At 40.8% G+C, this 18,612-nt stretch overlaps 1 protein-coding gene across 2 annotated transcripts in view; it reads left to right on the plus strand.

The window, feature by feature from the left end:
• Positions 1-18,612, plus strand: part of spock1 (SPARC (osteonectin), cwcv and kazal like domains proteoglycan 1) — a 133,651-nt gene that overhangs the window by 87,695 nt on the left and 27,344 nt on the right. For both annotated transcript variants that reach the window (XM_088081135.1, XM_042493318.2), the window contains exons 5-6: positions 12,226-12,340; positions 15,194-15,326. In XM_088081135.1, coding sequence (XP_087937261.1) covers positions 12,226-12,340; positions 15,194-15,326 — 248 coding nt within the window. The remainder of the gene's footprint in view (positions 1-12,225; positions 12,341-15,193; positions 15,327-18,612) is intronic.

The raw sequence follows: 18,612 nt of genomic DNA on the forward strand, positions 1-18,612 counted from the left end.
ATGCCTCAGTCTAGGACAGTGCAAAAACATTTAATTATCCCTGACACTGAAGGTGAGGCAAGAGGCCAGATCTGTCATCCACCTCCGAGTGCGTGCATGTGTGTGTGTGTGTGTGTGTATGTGTGGATAGAGGAAATAGAGGAAGAGATCACGGTGTGTCAATGAGACAGAATCAGGCTGTAAGTCAAGCGTGTGGTCTTTCACTGTGACCTCTCCTGAAATTGACTAAAGGTCAAACTGACAGAAACTCCTTGTCTGGCAGCAACACATGGTCAGTTAAGAGCCTCGGGGATCTTTTTTTTTTTTTTAAAGCAAAAGAAAAGAGACCACTTGACATTGTACAAGTGCAAAATAAAATCTTGAATGAGTCGAGTAAAAACTTCCCTTCCTGCACAGCTGCAAGCTGTTCACTTCTAACCTGCCATGAACATCTCGCCAAGGATACCACAACTCATCATCAGTGAGCTGGATCCTAACATAAAAAAGAAGAATTTTATTATTATTCTATTTTATGACATATATATCATCTGTTTGATAGACTGGCGTACAGTTTGGTACAGACAGTCATGGTCTCTAGAGGATGATTTGCGATAACTGATTTGCGTGATCATCTGAATTTGCAATGAGCTCCATCATCACGTCAAAATTTCCATTTGTGCAGTATTTTGGTTTTTGACCAAACACCTGCAGAACCAATGACATTCCCATCAGCCTCAGCTTTACTTTGTCCTTAATGCAATAAGAAAATGTAAGCATGCTATAACACTAATCTAGCAAAGAGAACATGGTAAACAATGATGCTAATAATCAGCTTAAAGCACTGCTGTGCAGAAGTGCAAGCTCACAGCACCTTACGCATGGCTTCAGACTCTAACTGTGTCTTCAGATAAAATGCAAAGTGAATCTTAGGGTTTGCCTATCAGGTCAATGGAAAGAAAGTGATTTGACTCACATTTAATCCGGCAGCAAGAACAATGCCTCAACTTTTGTAAAAGATTTGCCTTCTGCTACTGCATAAACAAACAACAGTCAAGTTCCCTGAAAAAAATGTTGCCATTGTATGTTTTTTTAAACCTCAGATACATAACATTTGTACATTTCATACATATCATGTTAACATTTCTTCAGTAAAGTAGCTCTGATTGCATGTACATAAGCACTGGAGGAAAGAGGGGGTTGAGGATGGCATGCCACCTACCAAGCTGCAGACACTGTTCAAGACCAACAAACAACAAAAGCACAGTTTAGCGCCATTGATGGCATGATTGTGACCCCAAAACCAGTATTTCAAGCCAAAACATTATCATTTTTTAACCATGACCAAGAGATTTTGTGTCACCTGTTAACCATAACATGGTTGAAATGTAAAGCTTCAACAGTTTTCAAAAGTTTCAACATGTCTGCTACATAATAACACTGAATACAAATGTAACATATCTTAGTTTGCAGAAATGTACAATGCCACCATTTACTCTGACGACTGAGCTGCATACAGGATATAAGAGAGGGGCTCGGTGAAGAAAACAGAAAGAGGTTCAGTCAGAGGGTGGCAAACACACACACACACACCACACACACACTCCCACACATGCGGCCGGTGTGTCCATTGTTTGCTAGCTTACAGCTAACTTCTGTACAGTTGGTACATTGACTATTTGGGGCAAATAAACACAGAAGGTGCAGCATTGTTACACCAATGAGGTGTGAATCTCACCTTCAGTTTTGTGCAAATATAGACTCTTAAAGCTATCCATACAAACAATGAAATGTGCCAAAAGTTGAGTGAGCATTCCTGTAGAAGAAGGCCTGTTAGTGTTTGCCCAATAGATAACATATGTTGAAATAAAACCCCTTGTATACCACATACAATGATCTGTTAGCCACAGTGAAGACCTTACACACTGGTTTAACTACATGGCTCATTCTTGTTAAGTCTTTGTAAGTGTGGACACAGACTCCATTATCTCTGTTTTTTATCTGAGTTTTTTGCATTATCCTTCCAACCAAGCCAATTAAATGCATTTTCGGTTTCATTTCTGCTCTCTCAGCTCTCCACGATGATGATAAAAATGATAAACAGACTTCAAGCATAACAGTTTATATGTACACCTTAATTTAAACTATAACAATTAGCAGCTTCCACCTACAGTGAATGTCCTCCTGTGTGCGCATGTTGTCCTTAAATGCATCTTTGCTCCTTTGCTTTGAAGCTGTCTTCAAAGACTGTTTGATTATTTGCTTTCACACTGTTCCTTAAAAATGCTTTGCTGCCAGCTATAGCTTCACAAAACATCCTCTATCAGGGCTTTTCACAATAAAGTGTGAGTGTGCTCGCGCTGTTGTGTGTGCACAGTGGTTGTGTGGCGGTGATGAATATTCAGTTTGTAAGCGATAGTCAATAGCGTTTCTCTCTCGCCAGATATTTTTCTCCCCGTAAGCCACTGTGGCTTCTTCTCTGACATTCAAACTGACACAGTCTGTTTATCTTCTCCATTCCAGTTACATCCACAATAATATGATTTTCTCATGTTTTCAATAATTAATTTTATGGATGGTGAATCCGTTCTATCACTGCGTCCTCCCCGAGGCCCTCCCTGTGCTTTCATCCCTCCATCATTCCTCGCTGCCATCCATCGCTCCAGTAGCTCTCACAGGCCAAACAGTCAGACCCTGAGGAGCGTTCACAAAGCAGGGAGAGAAGGAGGTTTTATCTTCTGCTGATCTGTTTGTCTTTCTGTTTTCTCTCACTCCATCTCTTGTTTTTCTCTGTAGCCCCCCCAGGTGAAGGAGAAGAACCACCTTTTTAATTAGTTTATCAAAGCCTGAAAGTGATGCTCATTTTTCTAATAACAGTCAGGAATCTGTCCTCTGGGAATGGTTGTTGAAGCTCTTGTTTATTTAATTTCAAACTTGTTTATTTGCTGTTAGAAACAGCGGCTGGGGAGAGCAAACAATAGAGAGCAATGGAGCGCGGTGCCGATAAAGAAGCGCACACACCCATACACACAGATTACGAAAACACCCCGCTGACCCATGTCCAGCTCAGCAGCAATTAATTTGAGGTCACCCTCTACTCTCTGACAGGGCTTGTTGGCGATGTGGCCTCTTCTATTAGACTCTGACTATCTTTATTATCCAATCACTGCACTCAATTCTGGCCTCTGTCCAGCCTTAGAGGACACAGGAAGAGTGTTTTATCTTACCCTTCTCCTCTTCAGCCACTTTTTCTTGTCTCTTAAGGAACATTAACAGTAAAAGAAAGAGGGGGAACAATTCTTGAAGAGACAAAAGTGGATGAATAGGGCAATTTCTCTGTCAGCTTTAATTGTAATAAAATTTCGCAGCTTTGAGTATAATGTGCTTTTCTGCCAGGAATCAGCCTGGAAGTTGTGCAGCAATTAAATTGCTTGAAGTTTTGTTCAGGGTTGGATCATCCAGGGGATTTTCAAAGAAGGATTTTTTTTTTTGGACAGTAAAGTGCCATATGTGCAGTTTGCCTTAAAGAATAATAGTGCAATGTGCAGCACTGACACACTAATGCAGTTCACTGTGATTCAGTTACTGGATACTGATTCTGCCTTTTCCATGTGAAGGAATAAATCAAAACCATGACCTTGTTTGTCAGAAAATATTGCACCTTGAAATCCCATTGAGAGTATCCATCCAAACAAAGGAAATTAAAAAGTGTGGATTGTGACTTAATGCCTGTCCATCTTATCTACCATTACTCTGAATAATGACTTAACAATTACTAATAAATAATTATTTTTTAGGGTACTGGTGTTGCTGTTATACAACAGTCTTCACTATATCTTTAGTGGAAAGGATGAGATTTTTGGAAATGCAGTCTTACGTGTTAAACTAGACTAAGTAGGTGCTGTAAGATTATAAAACTTTAAAACCTTTAATGTGGACTGTGTATAAAATGCTAAGGGGTTCTTAATTTGAAACAGGAAGAAGCAGCATTTACTCAGTCACAGACTGTTGTGGTCCGGCCCAAAAAGGAAGTAAATGCATGTTAAAACGAAGACAAACACTCACACACAGCAGAACTGACGTGGCTTCTCTAGAGCTCTACCCATGACCAGTCACGTCGACAGTATGTGCCGACATGACTGGTGCAGGCTGCGCAGACATCAGCCACTATATGGCCAAGTTACACAGAACACGACATTTGTGAAAAAAAAAATACCAATGAGACCAAAAGACACCAAAAAGATCAACCGTTTGAAAAAAATAAAAAAATAAAAAAATGTCCAGTGAACACTAATTAAATGGCCAAACTGATAAATTGGTCAACCTCCTATGCAGTGGGCGGGCACATATACACTTAATTTTTTAGAAATGAATGACTCCAAATGAGGGAGGACCTGCATTTCTAAAGTTTTGAAGATTATTTTTTTCTTAATCAGAATCTACTTAAAATTCTTGCTCATTATTCCACTATCCTATTATCAAGTTTGTTAAATTAACAGGCAAACACGGTGGTACTATATCAGTCAGACCAATAGCATGCTAATAGAGAGATGTTTTATCAGACTTAGCAACTTTAAACACAGCTGTTTGGTCTGTGAGGAACGCAACTATCTGTCTAGTTATGGGTTGTAGCTAAGGTGGCAGCACATGTTCCAATGGCTTATTTCCACTTTCTCCTCATGATGATAGCAGCACTCATTCCAACATTTTAACCTGCAATATTCAATGGCATTTTTCCTAAATTTCAGGCTTGTGTATCAATGCTGTTTTTAAAGCCAAAAGATGAGGGGATGCTCCAAAACTGTTATTTCAACCTTTTACTGGCTAGTTGGTTTGGTAGCTTGTTAATTCCACCAAGCTTTTATTCTAATGTCACAGTGGTTACAAAATAAACAGCCCAAGAAAATCTGACGATAGCAACGTGCTTTTCTACACCATGGCAAAGCGATGGATGAAGCATTAAGTCATTACGTTTTACTCATGAGGTGGCACATCAGCTAGCTAGTCTGCCAATTCCACCATGCTGAAATTCAACGCTAGTTACAGAAAATGTGGAATTCAGTATTACAGGACTGTCAGTGCCTATCGGTTGCAAAAGCCCAACAGCCAATGGGTAAATACCAACACTTAAATCATTACTCACTCTGACCAATGGTGTAACTTCACTGCTCACTCACTCATTGATAGACTTTCACATTTGTAGAGCTGACCCTGAACGCTGAGGTCCAGCCAAAAAAAACTATACATGGGTATTTTATGAGGCTGACAGGTCAAGCGTGAACAGTTAATCTGTCATGAAGAAGAGTTCTCACTCCCAAATCAAATATCCATTGTTTGACAGCTTGATTTTCATATTTTTTACAGAACGTTATTATATACAGAAGCAGAAGGCTGAATAAGAATGGGTCCCTTACGCCAACAGTATGTTTCTAGCTCTGCTCTGGCTGGCTGTGTTTGCCCTCTGGCTCCCTGTGGGCTCCGAGCTGTGGACTTGGAGAGATAGAGGGATGGAGGGAGGTGATGGAAGTCAATATATGAACCCTTTTCATCCACAGTTGGGGAAATGGAGGCACATTGTGCACAAGAGAGGACTGTAACTGTCGTAATGGCAGGAAGGCAGAGCGAGGGCAGAATGATGGGTTTATTGTAACACTGCCACACCTACACTCACAGAGGAACAAAGCTATGATTGCTGAAACATAACTTCCATGGTGAGGAGAGCTTGAGACTTGTAAGACAGTTATTTAAACCATATACCTTCACATATCCCTTTGAGAGCTTCTGGATCCTGTGGATGATATGTATACACATAAATATATGTATGGACATGAGTTTTGTGAAAGTGATCTTTATGAGTAGCCAGATGAGGCTTTTTTGTCAAAATATTTTCATAAGATGCAACACAAGTTTTGATTTCAGCTGGGAATGTATTTTCTTTTATGTACTTGCTGTGCTCACTGAGCATGAGCTACCAACCATAGTGTATTGATTCCCCCCAGTATATAAAAGCAGATCTGACCAGATGCTAGCTGGGATGATGCTGGGTTTGCAGCAACAGCCGCACTTTCAAAGCATGCTGCAGCACAGCAGTGAAATGTACAACAGCCACTAGGCCTCCATGTCAACAGATTTTGAGAATCTGATTATGAGAGTCTAACAACTCTGCATGGTACAAGGGCACTTCAGTCCTAAGAGACAGCTGTCAGATGGTTACAACTTTAACTTTCCAGTATTAATCTTAATGTACAATAAAGGAACTATAATTACAACTGTAGATACTGCATGTACACAGCATGTATGGGATCCTTTCACTTCTACTAGCTGTAGATCAAGCAGAGCACTGAAGTGTCATGCTTGCATTAGCTGATTGGCATCAGCTGTTGCATAAGTTTTCAATGTGATAAAGTTAAATTGTTCCATTATTAGACTCACGTTTGACACTATGCAATCACAGCCCAGTCGCTTGAAGAAAATGTTGGCATAATACATTTCTGCAAACCACAAACGCGTTTAATATGTTCATTTCATATTTATCATATGAACATCTCCAAAGTGTTGGTAATGGTGGGTAGTGGATGGCTTGACATCTCGGTGAGACGTCTGCCAAGCTGCAGACCATGGCCAAATGACAACACAACTGGTTGTTTTTTAGAGACACATTGGCAGCACTGTCAGCCATAATTGCACCACCAAAATCAGCTATTTGAAGTGTTTTTTGTGCCTTAACAAAACCAGAAATTAACCACAGTGTTGTTGAAACATAAAGAAACATAGTCTCAACATATCTGCTTCATACTAATATACAGGTTTTACATATCCAAGGTTTGCAAAGACATAATGCAACACTTTTCTCTAACAATTGGGCTCTGCAATCACTTTGATTGCCCTTATTACAGATTCTATTGGTACTTGTGTATGTACATGTTTCAATATTGTTGAATTAAAAGTGGACGGCATGGGGGTGCAGTGTTTAGCACTGTTGCCTCACAGCAAGAGAGTTCTGGGCTTAAAGCTTCTAGCCGGCTGGGGCCCTTGTGTTTGGAGTTTGCATGTTCTCCCCATGCCCGTATGGGTTTACTCCAGGTTATCTGGCTTCCCCTCATAGTCCAATGACATACTGTTTAGGTTAAATGGTGACTTTAAATTGCCCATAGGTGTGACAGTGAGTGTAAATGGTTGTCTGTCTCTTTGTGTCAGTCTTGTGATAGTTTGTCAGCCTGTCCAGGGTGTACCCTGACACTCACACAAGGCCAGCTGGGATAGACTCCAGTTCCCCTAAGACCCTGAATGAAGGATACGTGGCCACAAACTTGAATGAATAAAGATGTGTTAGGGGATTTAGTTATCCAAGTCTAGTCGTTGCTGCTGTAAGCGTTTGGTAGGAATGGCCTATGTCTATTTCTATTTGTTTATTTTGTTAAAGAAGGGACAATGCACATTGTTTAACATGAGCACTTGAATCTATCTTGTAAAAGTGTCTGATTTAACCATATTTTGCTATTTTTCATCTGCACTCAAGTATATAACTAAACAAAATAAACAATAATCTAACTACTACTCCACATTATAGTCATCCTTTTGATTGTCTGGTAAGTACTGTTTTAAAGATTTGTATAAAGAGTTGAGAGATGTTCTGCTCGTTGGTTCTGCATGTGAGTACAGTATAGTGTTCCAGGTTTATGCGGCTCGATAGATTAAGGTCAGTTGCCCAAAGGTACTTTTTCTATGTGGTTTCTTTCACTGAAACACATTAATATGAAGATATTTCACCACAAAATGATGCTAATATCCAAACAAATGTTGGTAAAAAGTCAACCAGCACCAAACTGTGTCACATAGAGAAGTGTAGCGCCCGACTTGAATTCAAACTGAGGACCGGTCATTTGTTAATGATCTGCTGTTGTCTTGTGCCCCCGCCACCCTCAGCTACAGCTCTGCCAACTCTTCCATCTGTCTCACAACTACAGACTGGTAACCCAGCACCCAGGGGTCACCAGTCAACCTTACATATGGCCAAGGACAATGGCTCCACAAATTGGTAGGGGTGTGTGTGTGCAGAACTGTTGCTCTCGCTCACACACTAACATAGCTCTAACATTACAGAGAATTCACACGTGACTTGCTTCGCCCTGTTTTTTCCCTCCCTTATCAGCTACCAATTTCAAAGCGCTGCAGCTCCACAGTTTCTTCATCAAGCAGTGTCTGATGAAGAATCATAATATTTACTTCACGAACACACACACACACACAAATCCTTTACACTTGTACATTTGGCAATGTCTTATCAGCAGCAGACAACCTTGTTCATTTACATAAATCAATAACCTTTTCGAGGTAAAAATGCAGAGTGTGAAAATGAATTTTACTTGGCACTTTGGAATGAATGGATATGCAATAAGGCATGTCAAGTTATATTGCTCATGCATATTGACTTATTCACAGACACACGAATGAGAATAAAGTCATACTTAAGATTAGAAAGAAAAGAGGGGAATAAAAGGAGATGAGAGACTCGTATTGAGCAAAGTAAAAGAGAGGTGGCGAGAGTGTGCTGCAGTGCTCCTGCATTACAATTGATTGGCTGGTTTAACTGCCAATGCTGCTCACTCTAGCTTTAAATAGATGGATAAAACTCTCTCTTTCCCTACACTCTTTCATTCGCTTCTCCCAGCCTGCTCCTCCTCACCCTCTCCATCCTGTCACTTTCTCCTCTCCTCATTTATTCACTTTTTGCTTCTCCTCTCCTTCCGTCTTTTCTCCTCTCCGCCTATGGATCTCATGAATATTTGAATCACGTCAGCTAAAAACGATTTCACATTTAGAGCATCATTGTCTCCCCAAATTAACATTTTTACTGTTTATGAGAAAGTGTTATCTGTATAATCATCCACATGTGATGCTTTCTGTACTTGTGTGTGTACGACCATAAACTCATTTACTCATTTGTATGTGTGTGTCTGTCTGATTTCCAATTTGTCTGTGAGTGGAGGTCACGCACTAATCCTAAATTGTCCTCCAATCCTGTTAACCAGATACGAGCCTCCTTTTTCCCCGATCCCTTCTATCCTTCTCTCCCTTCATCTCTCATTTCCTCGCGGTGATAGAGTCATTTTGCAGCGAAGTGAAATAAGATGGGTTTCCTCCAGCGCTGATAGATGGAGGTGAGGACAGGCCCAAATAAGCAGGCGATAGAAACACAGCATATCAGACAGCTATCAGAAGGGAGGTGGACATTTCATCTCTCTGCATTCTGGAGAATATGAGAGGGCACACGGGCTTGTAATGTGCTTTTGTATCTGTGTATGTGTTTTACAGATCGTAAGGAAACAAATGTGTTGCTCGGTTATGAGAGATGCGCGCAGCGTACTATCTCTTCTCATGAGACTATCGAAGCCTCACCATCTTTATTGTGTGTGTTCACTTCCAAAGATAAAGAAAGCTCTCCTATATGCTTTGACAGCCCCAGATATGTTCAGAATTATGTATGTTAAGAGTTGATATGTGTGGGTGTACATTCATTTTTATAGATGGTTGTTGATATTACAGCGTTACTGAGAGCAGAGAAAAGAAATGCTCCATCGTGTCTGACTCGCTGGCTGATTTAACGCTGATAAACCAGCATGTGAACTGCAGCGCAGTGTGTGATCAGGTCAGAAACTAGTTGATGTTCACAGCAGACACCAGCTGTGCCTCAAACACAACCCATTAGGCCCCTAATGGAGACAAGGCCACTCTTGTTTTATGATGTTAGAAGCCACATGCTAATGACTTGTACATAACGCACAACTTTGATCTAAACACTCTGTGCTCAGTTTTAATTAACTTTGGATTTGAAATCATTTTTAGTTTGTTCGCCAGGGTGAGGGATGAGGTCTCTGTATGTGGTTTAAAACCCACTTTGTCTTTGATCTCAGCTCATGGTTGATGGTTTTGTTTCTTATAAGGGCTTTTATCTTTGTTTAATACAAATCTGGTACAGCGTCACCGTGTCCACCAGTCCAGAATCCACTGCTTGATACTGTCTTGTCTCTCACTTCATTTGTACTAATAAAGTTAACTTGTTAGTGTTCAGGAGCAGGGCCACACTTCACACGTCTGATCACCTGTCAAGTCTAGCTCATTTAAACTCCCTTTACGTACGTGAATAGATTGGTCCGTGTCAAACATTGTAAACATCACTGCCCACGTGCTTCATGCATCCTTTATGTTGACATAGACACATCCACTACATGCACTAGAAGGAGAATCAAAAGTCACTGACAACTAACAAGGCAATGGTGGCGGAGGTCATAATAACGCTCTGTTTAGTGTTGTAAGCAGCGGTGGTCTTTGAGGCCATTGAATACATTGCAACATTCAGACTGACAATTCCTTTCACATTTTTTTATGTGTGTTTTTGTTGTGTCCCGCTTGAACTACGCTAAACTGCCTCCAGAATCTACGGTGGTATTACTTCATTTTATTCCTATTCCTATGCTTTTGGAAAAAATGTACAAATATGGATGAAATTAATAATAAGGAGGACAGAAGGCTCCGTCCATATTCGGTACACATATCTAACATTGAGCATTAATGAGCCCATGATACCTGCCTTCGTCGCCTCAGTGACTGACAATACTTTGCACTTGATTGCATGACTCTTCATTCTAAAAAGTTAGACACATAGTCGCAATCTGAATCCAACTCAATTGGACCATGGCCCATCGCCAAAATCACAGAGCCTTGATATGCTTCAGGCATTTGCACCAGAGCCATACCAGTCCAGGATCATGTTTTGTGACGTCACGGTGCCTCCACCCCCTTCAGTGTCACAGCCAGCATCGACCTCATAGCAGTGGTCGTATTTCCCCTTTTCCTGCTCACTCTTTATTCCTCTTTGGAGCAGGCACAGCTGACCTTTCTCAACTTATTTCATCATTCTTTCATCCCTGCACTCACAGGCTTCACAAAATCCCCACGCACACACATCCTTTATCACCCAATCCCTTCCTCTACCTTTCCTTCAGTCGTACACAGCAACATGGCCCCTGTATCTCCCCAAAACTTGTATTCTGTACCATGCTGTAAACATGTTTCTGCTGAAAAGTTCGGCATTTCAACATGTGTACCCATGGGGATTTACTCGCTTTTGATCCAGCCTCAAGTGACCATTTGAGAAACTGCAGTTTTTGGCACTTCCACGTTGACTTCTTTTTTACACAGCAGAGGTTGCTTGGATTAAATACATCGGTTCCAGGTATGCTGCCAAGGCCTAACCTCAAGACCCAGTCTTTTTTTTACTGAGACAGAGTATAAACACTTGACTCTGGTTTCTCAAGCATTTTCACCAGCTCCCTAAAATGTCTGGTTAACCTTCAGGACACTATTACAGCCATTCCTTTGGCACTGGTGCAGCCGGTCCACAGCAGCCAGACCGGTTAAAGCAAATAATTAAAGCCCTCGGCACTGGTCACCACAGACATGCCGCTTCTACATTTACAAAAACTATGCTCACCCCAGCTCCATTTAATTATGTTGACACTTTTTGATGGCCCGAAATTGACTCGGGCAACTAAACTAGCCATCCCTGACTGACCTAAATGGATGACTTATTTCTCCACATGCATCTCTCTTGTCACATTCATTCATCCATTCTCAACATCCAATACTTCCTCTTTTCATTAAACCTTTAAACTCACATTGTTCTGGTGTGATCTCTGCTGGAGAAAAGCTCTCATCACTCTATTTTACTGCCACTGTGTCTTTTTCACCTCCTCTGCCTCCTGTTTTTTGTCTTTTCTTCTGTCTGTCAAATGAAAGTGGGTTTGTGCTGTTAGCCTAGTGTGAAATGACACAATGCTCAGAGTCAATGAGCTGCTTTGATCTTTTGTCACCCTGGACACCAGCCAGCTGTGCCTGGCTGCCACGGCGATAATGTCACTGTGGAGATTGATTTGGAAGAAGATGGGGTCGGCGCCCAGAGAAAATAGTCCTCATTAAGCAGCTCACACCGCGGAAAAATCAACGTTTACTTCATACCTTTTACCATTCTTCTTCTCCGTCTTTTTCTCCAACTCATTATTTTTCTTCCTGCTTCAGTTAGTAGAACATAACAACCTGCCAGCTGGAAAACCAAAAGAACAGCTTGATGTTTTGCTGCATCAACTTTCAACTTCAGCACCACATTGTGCTGATTCTCCTGCTTTGCATGTTTCCTCTAACTTTTTTTGCACCTCTGAGACAAAGTTTATCCCTGATCTCTCCCAATAGGTCCAGACGCTACCAAGGACCCCTGTCTGAAGGTGCGCTGCCCTCCTCACAAGATTTGTGTCAGTCATGACTACCAGACAGCCATTTGCACCAATCACAAGCAGCCAACTCACAGGTAAGAGCCAGTAATGTGACATTTTATTGACTCCTGGTTTTGTGATCATTAGTCTTACCTGTTGGGGTTGTAACTGTGGCTCAGCAGGAAGAGCTTGTCATCCACCAACACGACTTAGTAATTGATCCATAGCCCACATGTCAAAGTGGCAGCACTGTGTAAAAGATATCATCAACAACAAACACAGATAAAAAGCATACTAAAATTTATTGTATCTCACCATGTTTTACAGCTTAGTTCTCGGAACACTCGAATAGCAAGCTCACAAACTTAGAAAAGGTCATAAAGTATCAAGATGATGTAAAATATGATGTTCATTATATATTTGAGTGGTTAAAGATGACCTCAAATGCATCATTAGGGTCAATTCAGCATCAGTGTTATCTACAAAAGAAAAACCAAACTGTGGTTGCTTTGATGCGAGAGTTTCTCTCTCCTTAAACATGGAATTATTATTAAATTGAAGTAAATGCCTGTAACTCAAAATTACTATGCAAAGTTGAACTTCAATATGCTACACCCTCAGGGCATGCTAGACAAATTACACCCAGCGTGCAATAAAGTAGCATTTTGTATTTTTCTGTTAGTACTGTCTAAGAATCCAGTCTGCCTCAGTGACAGACATACAGACTCATTCTTAACATCAATTAATTTTAATCAAACTATCTGTTTGCTCTCTGGACTCTGGCAGCACCCAATTTGTTTGTGTTTCCAACCATGTCATGTTGCCATTTTTAAGGTTTTTCAATTTTTCAGTTCAGCAACCATTTCCCCCAAAAGACATTTGAATGTTTTTTTTTGTCTCTTTCTTGGGTGTAATTGATTTCCTCAAGTCATTAGCTCCTAAGATAGTTTGAATGCCTTTCTTTGCATTGCATTAATTACAAGTCCCATTTTCTGCTTAATATGTCAAATTATTCACTTAATATGTCAAATTATTCACCTAAAATCTACATTTCCCCAACAGCATCACTCACTGAAGCTTTGGACCATAATATTATATTATCTACGGGTTAAATTAGTTGCAGTAATTAGCATAACACGGATTAAGTGTCCTCTCCAAGGGAAAATCCAAACTTTGTTGCTTTCAAGATATTTGTAAACAGATGTTGAGAAATGCAGTTAATGTGCACTACGTTGCAGCATTTTTATCTAGGAGGTGATTCATCATTGTTACTCACTGCTAACAAAATTGAAAAACAAAAACTAAAGACGCCCTGGACACACTTTGGTATTACTGTTGCGTTTACTAAGATCCAGAAGAAAATTAATTTCATAAGAAGCTGTCATAACAAAAGTCCCAAGCGTAACATATACTTCTACTTGAATTTAACTCAGCACAGACTCCTTGACATCCCCTATTGGGCGATAATGTTTGGCTGCCGGCTTGGACATCTACATTAGCAGCAAGCTATAATTCAAAGATATTATGGAGTCTTGCAGTGTTAATTGGTGTGCACCCCTGTCCTACTGTGAGGGGGCTGTAGTACTGTCAAATTAGAGCCTCTGAAGATTAGAGTAACATGGAAACTCTCAGCAGGAGGTTGAAGTACAGTGGTATATGACTGAGAGAGACAGAGAGATCACTTCCTAGTTTCTGTGTGAGGCTAATTTATCTATAAATCGTTTGCCCACTCTTCTCTCGGTAGCTGTCCTTCTCAGTGAATAATTGTCGTGCATGCGCAAATTTCCCAGCCAAGCCAGTCCTGTCTTTCAAATCAATCTAATAACTTGAACACTTCTGTGTACTTCACTGCATTTATGCAAAGAGTACTTAGGAGGAGAGGAGGAGAAGTGTGGTATTTGATGGGGAGGTAAATGATCTCAGACATCAACCTAAAATTTTCATTGTGCCTTCATCGCAACTTATCTGCCAGCACTGTTTTATTTATAAACGCAGTGTGCATGCCTAATCTGCCGTGGCAATGATTATGACTCGGCCCATGAGTGTGACACTTCTGAAGAAATAAGAAAGCGGCTGACACACTGCCTGGGATTTAAGTGTTGTAGTTATACAGAGCGTTGATGTCTCACAAGAGACTGAATGATAAGCGCTTACTAAAACCTTTTTCTTTTTTTTTTTATTGAAAAAAGCATTTATATTACAGAAAAAAAGACTTAAAAGAACATTTTGTATTCCTTCTTGTTTTTTTTTAAATGACCAGTAACAGTGGTTCCACTTGGTCAATCCAGAGTAATAGTCCACTCTTATACATATATAAATGTATGTGTTTGCTCAAGGTATTTAATTCGCGAATAGAGCAGATAGAAATGTTGTAAATAAACATTCCAGTTGTAAGCGAGACTGTGTGCGGGAGTTTTTAGATTTTAGAGCATAGCTGTGAAAGAGGTTGAATGACTTTGGAACCTCCGCCTGGTCACTTCTGGAGCTGATGTTCATTTTGCATCATTTGTTGTCGTGACATTAGTTTCTCTGTAAAGAGTCTGTCTGGCTCTAATTCCATCTCTGCTCAATGGATCAGGAGGCACCGGGGTGTCCGTGAGAGCACTTAGATAGAAAATTGCTACGAGATTTGGATCAAACGCAATTATGCTCGTTATTGAAAAGGCCCCGATGGACCAATCAGGATTCGCTCTGCTTCAGCTGACCCTGACAACCAGAAACACTTTTAAAACTTTCTGCTTAGTAGAAAACTGATTCTGCGAGTTTGGATAATTTTCCTGCCTGTAAAGTTATTACTGCACTTCAGTTGTCTCTCATACATACATTTGTGAGAGTAATGTTAATGTTTCAATATAATCTATATGCATGGGATGGTGTCTTTGTTTCACCGACTACACTTATCTTAACCGAAGGATTGTTTACCCTCTCGCTCTCTCTCTCTCTCTCAGTGTGAAACCAAGGAAAGGCAGTGCAGGTCACAAGCACAGGCTTGAAGCTGGTGCTCATGGGAAATGTAGGCTCTGCTCAGGACTCCAATCAAGTCCTGTGTGTGGATCTGATGGACACACATACTCCTCCAAGGTGAGTTGTTTTTTTCATTCATCTCTTTTTAAGTATCACACTCATCGTCCTCTGTCTACTTTTCTCTTACTTTAAGTCCGCCATTTTCCCTTTCCTCTTTTTTTTCAGTTAGAATTATTTATCAAAAATTCATTTTGTTTTCAACCATAAAAGCAAGGACAGGATTGCTTCAAAACATGCAGCAGCACTTGAAGAGTTGCTGAATTATATGTTAGAAATATTTGAAATTATGTGTACTTCGATTTTTTAATTTTTCTTTTTAATTGTATTTTAATTGTAGTCATATATTGTCACCTTTTCACGCTGCTCCCCTGTCTTTCTCCTGCCTCCTCTTCTCACCCTGCTGTCCTGTTTTACCATCTATGTATTAAATCCTGTCCACCTCCACTGTGTTGAATTTGGCAGTACATTTCATTGTCAGTTATGCAAATGACCAAGAACAGGGTCAGCCATCAGAGGTCTTTCTAGCAGCTAAAAAACATCTCTGGACAATTTGGAAAACCTCTCCAACCTCCATCCTCTCATCTAACTCTAGGCCCATTTCCAGCCAATAAGCTCTGCCCATAATCTCATTCTGTGCTACATTAAATTAAGCATTGCCACAAACTCACAATGTCATTATGGAAGAGAAAACAAAGGAAAGAAGGAAATGAGCAGATGAAGTTCAGACCGAGTTGAGCAGAGAAATCAGGTGACTGACAAAGACAGAAGTGAAGCATTGTGGGTCTGTCCTTGGTATAACACACTGCTGATTCTTATTGACATCTACATTTATATTATTTTAGTTGCAAGGGGTGAAGCACAATCCGATACACATGAACCTCAAACAAATGGACAATATACGACATCTCTTGAGCTGAATCAAAGTCTTTGTGACAGCAATATTGGCAAAGTAGAGCGAGCTATGAGCTTTCAGGACACCTGCGCATTGCTGTCACTTACTCAGTGTCATTTATTAATTGTAGCATAGTTGTGTCAGAGGAGACAGGATCAATAAAAAGCAAACCTTTGAGCGAAGGAGTTGAACTGAGGTCATGTTTACTATGCTGGGAGGCTTCTTGTACATCCACATATCATCTGTGTTTTTCAGCTCAGCTCTGCAGAAAAGACAGACATTTAGTGGTTGTTTCAGATCAAATTCAGAAGTTTCAAATCAGAAGTATAGTATAACAATCAATTTATTGTCACATGACAAGCCAATATCAGATGGCATTGTACATTTATGCAAACCACAGATATTTAACATCTGTATGTTATCGTGTAGCAGAAGTGTTGAAACTTTATGTTTCTTTGCATTTCAGCAGTGTTGGATAACATGTGGTTATGTTTAGGCACAAAAAATACTTGGTTATGGTTTGGAAAAGTTTTGGGTTAAAAAACTCAGTTGGGTGACATAATCACAGCTGGAAATGCTGCCAGTGTCTCCCCAAAAACTGGGGAGACACTTGTTGGTCTGCTGCTTGGCAGCTGTCTTGCCTGAGTGCCACGCCATCCATGATGCCCTCCACCCTCCAAAAACTAAGTCAGCTCACATGCATGTAGTAAGACCTATGTCACTTTGGAAATGTTGATGTGATGCATGTGGAGCGTACAAATGTAACATATCTGTGGTTTACAATGCCAACATTGTCTGCCAACAGGGCAACACATAAAATCATGTAAGGTGCAATTCCAGTGAAATGTAATCCTATCAGTTCCCACGCTTTGTGCACTGCAATTTAATTACAATTATTTGATCATTTTTGCATCCGTCATTGCTCTTTTTACACTTCAGGCTGCCGCTTTATAACTGTCCATGCTTCCAGACTGCAGCCTTAATTTGTAGGCTGCAGTGTGTGTGTGTGTGTGTGTGTGTGTGTGTGTGTGTGCGTGCGTGTGCGTGTGCGCGCGCGCAAGTGAGTGTGTGTGTGTGTGTTTTTATTGCATCCCACATGATTGTGGTAATCCAAGGTCTCTAGTTTGGGAACAATTGAACTGTAGTTTTTGCTACAGCGATTGGGAGTTTCAACCCCTTGTGTGAAGAAGTCAGGACAAAGGCTTTCCTAATGACCTACCTGCCTGAGGCTTTGCTGAGGAGAAGTATTGAAGAAGAAACAAGAGGAAGAACAAAAGGAAGGGGAGGGCTGGGCGGTCCCTGTGGTCGCTGCGGTAATTTAGTTGGAGGGGTTCAGTTAGCTGGTGGAGTGATGGGTCCCTGTGGCCCAACTTAAACTCTGCTCACCAGTGAGCTGCTGGTCTCAAGCTTATTCATGTTTTATTATTACATTACATGCCTCCCTCATCGTGACCGCACACACACACTCAATATCCTATTAAGAGGACAGTGCTCTTATCTCCTGAGAGGCTTCAGCCCACTAAGTTTAGTCCATTACTTCCCTCCTCTTAAATCATCCCTCCTCTCTCCTCTCCTCTCCTCTCCTCTCCTCTCCTCTCCTCTTCTCTATTTTTACTCCACTGAGTCAGGTGTTAAAACACTGTTTCATCAAAACCACATTAACCCCTGGAGAGAGACAAACATAAAGATTCATGGGGCCTCTCAGTGTGCTGACAGTGACTGGGGGAGGTCATCCATTTCCTTGTGTCTCTCGCGCTCGCTCTCTGTCTCTCTCCCCAGACGGCAAATTCAATATGTTGAGAACAGGACAGAGCGCTGTTCTTTTGTCAACAAATTTCATTAAGCAACATTAGCAGCGCTACCAAAGAGGTGACAGGGAGGAAATGATGGATTTGAATTACAACATGGGAAATGAAACTGCTGGCAGGAGGAGGCTAAGCCTGTGTGTGATGATCTGTGCATGATACGTGTGCAGATGTTTATGCACAGTCATGGTCTCACCCTGACAAATCCTGTCGTCATCATTTCGCAAACAGAATTTACATAACTCATTTCAGATTTCATTATTCCTCTTGGAAGGATCTTGTAATTGGATTTTTTTCCCCCAACTAGTCCAAACAATTTCTTACCCCTCACTTACCTGAAATGAGATTTATGCTGTTAAATTACATTCCAAAGTAGTCCATCTTGCTTTTTTTCATTGCATTCGGTTTGTACTGCAGTGAATAATAGAATGTCACTGGGCATCTCTGTGTCTAATGGTGTGTCTACATGGCTGCCTAATGGACACATCTGTTCATCGAAGATAAATGACCAATCCTGTCTCAGCAAATCTTTCCCCTAATCAGCTCGACACAAAAAAGTTTGAAATTCAAAGTTTTTAGTTTGGTTGTAGTCACATACTTGGGGCTCTGTTATAACATGCTGACACATCCTGTAGAATACAGTAAG

Source organism: Plectropomus leopardus, chromosome 8, assembly GCF_026936395.1.
Source record: "Plectropomus leopardus strain MGB_pleo_1.0 chromosome 8, ASM2693639v1, whole genome shotgun sequence".
NCBI classification, from domain to species: Eukaryota; Metazoa; Chordata; class Actinopteri; order Perciformes; family Serranidae; genus Plectropomus; species Plectropomus leopardus.